Source organism: Cynara cardunculus (assembly GCF_001531365.2).
Source record: "Cynara cardunculus var. scolymus isolate 2C chromosome LG 13, CcrdV1, whole genome shotgun sequence".
Taxonomy (NCBI): domain Eukaryota; kingdom Viridiplantae; phylum Streptophyta; class Magnoliopsida; order Asterales; family Asteraceae; genus Cynara; species Cynara cardunculus.
The window spans coordinates 27,930,358-27,934,546 of record NC_037540.1 but is presented as its reverse complement, the minus strand read 5'-3'; the positions used below and the strand labels follow the sequence as shown (position 1 = coordinate 27,934,546).

General features: G+C 39.4%; 1 protein-coding gene across 1 annotated transcript; it reads left to right on the top strand.

Moving 5' to 3' along the window:
- Nucleotides 1-2,148: 2,148 nt before the first annotated feature.
- LOC112524955 lies at nucleotides 2,149-3,873 on the top strand. Its single transcript, XM_025134898.1, has 3 exons — nucleotides 2,149-3,109; nucleotides 3,215-3,325; nucleotides 3,380-3,873. Exons 1-3 carry the CDS (start codon nucleotides 2,149-2,151, stop codon nucleotides 3,871-3,873), a joined length of 1,566 nt encoding a protein of 521 aa, XP_024990666.1.
- The last annotated feature ends 316 nt before the right edge of the window (nucleotides 3,874-4,189 follow it).

The following is a 4,189-nucleotide window of genomic DNA, read 5'->3' as shown; positions in this document are numbered from 1 at the left end:
GAATTCTTCATCTTATTAGCAAGGATTTGAAGATATTACATTCCTCACATCAATAATCAAGGTAACATGTTCATCTCCCTCTTTTTCTTGCAAAATTTTTGGAGAAAAACCCACTTTTTATGCATTTCTATCTACTATATTCTAACCTCCGAAAATTCTGAGTTTTAAGGAGAGATTACACACCAAAAACATGTAACATTGTTCATATGATGGTGGTAATCTATGACCCAAACATTAGAACTCAAGAAGGTAGGTAGAATCATGATTTTATGTGAGTTTGATTCTTAAAATTGGCATTTTTAGATGCTGACAGATTATGTGCATGTGCATAAATCGTCTATATCTTGAAAATAATATGTTCAAAAGTTATGAATCTTCTTCTAAAAGTTTATTTATTGATTTGGGGTTGTAATACAATTGGTCTCACTCAAAATCATTGAGTTTCGACTCCCCAAATACTCAAAACATTATATATGTGCATCTGAGAGTTTTTCAGTAGGTAAACCCTACTTTAAACAGCCATAAGTCTCTAGATAATCATTCAAAATCATTGATTTTTCTTCTGGAAGTTAACTTAATGAGTTACCTTTCATATGCCACTGATTTTATTCAAAATTGTGGTGATTTGAGGTTTTAACTACTCAAAACAAAGAGAGCATGCAATTTGTCCGAATCTGACAGATTTGTATATGTATGTTCCAATGACCATATCTCTNCGAATCTGACAGATTTGTATATGTATGTTCCAATGACCATATCTCTTTCAAAACTCGATGAAAAAGGATGATTCTTCCTTTGAGAGTTAACTATATGAGTTATATTCTGCATGCAAGTGAAATCACATGAAAATATGGAGTTTTGTTCTCCAAACACTTAAAACACTTTGGATGTGACAGATTTGGTATCAGAGCAATAGGTTATAGAGAACACTGGTTTTCTAAGAAAACCATACACTATAACCCAAAATTTTACGAAATAATTTTCTTAAAAAGAGTCTCAAAAATTCAAAACGGACATACTACTAATATAACTAGAACGAGTGACTTCTTAGCATACTCTAATTAGACAGAGTCTGATCACCTGTGTCTAATTAAGCATGTATAAGGAGAGATGTGGATCGGTTATGTTAGGTGTTTGTCTAAAAGTTAAGGACTTCTTACTCAATAAGAAAAGCACGGTTCGCATATGTGAGTTTGCATAAATTTTGCATCTTTTTGACATTTATTATGATTCATTCAATAATTTAAAATTTTTATTAAATATCGCAGCACTATGTCATCAGAAAATGAGTTTTCGAACTCCGGAGATTACGATCCTTCAAAGCATGGTTATGATAGTGACAAGGATGTTACCGAATCATTGGCGCGATCACCTACTCCAGAACCGCCTTGCTCTATACCCTCGCATTCTATAGCGCCACACGGAGTTAGAGTTCGGGCCACCGCCCGAAAGTGCATTCCTCCGCCTGTGAGGGTGTCTTTCTCCGCCCCTACCGGAGCCGTGAGGGAGTCATCTCGATCACGCACTCGTAGTATAACACCCCCACCTACCACCAGGACCACGTCGGAGCGCCCTCCGGGTATGACTACCTTGGAGAATTTATGGGTTTTGGGCATCGCCCAAGACCTAGAGATGTGTCAAAGTAGGTTGGAGCATTATCGACACTTTGCTGATGGAGTGATTGCGGCCCTAGGCACTCAAGATAATATGATTGATCGCTCATTGGAGTTAATTTTCTTTGCTAGGAGAGCGATTAGGAGGTTGCATACCTATCTGGCGGTGTTAGTAGGAGTTCTGGCGATAGTGATGGGGTTACTTATTTGGAGTCTGATGCGTTAGAAGACTTTATTTATTAAGCTATTGATGGATCAAACTTAAGATTTTCTTTTGGGGCATATAGCCGTGACTTAAGAGCAATTTCTCTCGTTTGTTGCACGTCTTTATTTTATTTGCTGATATTATGGAATTTTGTCTTTGGATGGTTAAATTTCGTTGATTATTGATTAAATGCCTTTATAATTATAGGTTATTATATATATTACCTTGGTTACATGATTAGATGATTGTAACATATCGTGCATAATGCAATACAATGGTAAATAATGAAAGTATCCAAAACTTCAATTTAAAAATTTGTACGATAGAAATATGCCCCCAAGAAGGAGTGCACGCAGCATGAGAGAGAATCCTGAAAGCCAAACACCTGATATAGCGCAGTTGATAGCTCAGCAAATTCGGGAGGCAGTACCAACTATTGTCGCTCAGGTTACAGCGGGCATTAATGCAAGTCAAAGGAGTGAGGGAGGCCCTAGCACCGAGAATCTCGTTAGGGAGGAGAACCGTAACACCAATGATAGAGGATGCAGCTACAAGAAATTCATGTCCTGCAAGCCCAAGGAGTTTCATGGTAAAAAAGGTGCAATTGGATTACTATCATGGATTGAGAGCATGGAGTCGGTACTCCATATTAGCAAGTGCTCAGATGACTGTAAGGTGGAGTATGCAACATGCCAACTCCAGGGTAGAACCCTAACTTGGTGGAACATTCAAGTTCAAACCCGTGGTCGCCAAGCTGCCTATGAACTATCATGGGAAGAACTCAAAAAGTTACTCATCGAAGAGTATTGTTCTAAGAGCGAAATTCAGAAGTTGGAAGTTGAATTCTGGAATCACACCATGATTGGAATGGAGGTGGACAAATACACTGCTCGTTTTCATGAGCTTGCCAAGTTAGTACCTCATATGGTCACTCCAGAGGAGAAACGAATTGATCGGTACATCTGGGGATTGGTACCTGAAATCCGAGGGATGGTCACGTCGGCAAACCCAACCACTATACAAAACGCGGTGGTTTTGGCAAATCGTTTGACAAATGATGCAGTTAGATCAGGGATTTTAAAGCAAGACAAATTTGGTGGAAAGAAGAAACTAGAGGGGCAATCGTGGAAAAGGGCCAACAACAATATAGGCAAGAACCAAAAAGTGATAAGAAACTTTGGGGCTCAGTCTCAAACAAGAGAAAAGGGCAAGGAAACTTACCCTAAATGTGGCAAGTGCAATTATCACCATAGCGGGAGTTGCATCATCTGTTTCAGATGCAATAAAGGAGGTCATTTCGCTAAAGATTGCAAGATCGGAGAGAATCGAACATGCCATGAGTGCGGAAGCCCGAATCATTTCTAGAATGCATGCCTAAAATTGAACCGAGGGTCAGATACTAATCCAGCACGACCAGTCAACCAAGGAAATCAAGGAGGCCAAGCACGAGGTCGAGCATTTGCAATTGGGGTGGAAGAAGCCAGGCAAGACTCGAATGTGGTCACAGGTACATTTCTTCTGAATAATCATTAYGCATCCATACTATTTGATTYTGGAGCAGATAGGAGYTTTGTATCCCTAGAATTTAGACCAAAGATTGGTTTAAAATCGCAAAAGCTGAAAGAAGATTTCGTTATCGAGTTTGCTAATGGTCAGGAAGTTAGGACGAAAGACGTAATCACAAATGGTACATTACGTTTAGCTGAACAAAACTTTATCATAGACCTTATTCCAATTAGATTAGGAAGCTTCGATGTAGTTGTGGGTATGGATTGGCTATCCAAAAATCAAGCCGAGATATGTTGTTCTGAGAAGACCATTCGAATTTTGAAAGGAAGTGAAACGCTCGTGGTGCACGGAGAAAAGTCCCAGAGAAATTTCAAGTTAGTAACATGTATGAAGATGCGAAAATACTTGAAAAAGGAATATGTCGCGTTTATGGCTCACATTATGGATAAAGGAATTAAAGAGAAACGCATCCAGGATTTTCCCATAGTTCAGGATTTTCCCGAGGTGTTTCCTGATGAGCTACCAGGATTACCCTCGTTACGGTAAGTCGAATTTCACATTGACTTAATTCCTGGAGCAGCACTTGTAGCCAAATCACCTTATCGTTTAGCACCATCGGAAATGAAAGAATTGTCAGACCAACTAAAGGAGCTACTCGACAAAGGATTCATCAGACCCAGCTCTTCACCCTGGGGAGCTCCAGTTCTATTTGTTAAAAAGAAAGAYGGATCCCTTCGGATGTGCATCGATTATAGGGAACTCAATAAGCTGACCATTAAGAACCGATATCCTCTTCCCCGAATCGACGACTTGTTCGATCAACTTCAAGGTGCCACTTACTTTTCAAAGATCGATCTTCGAT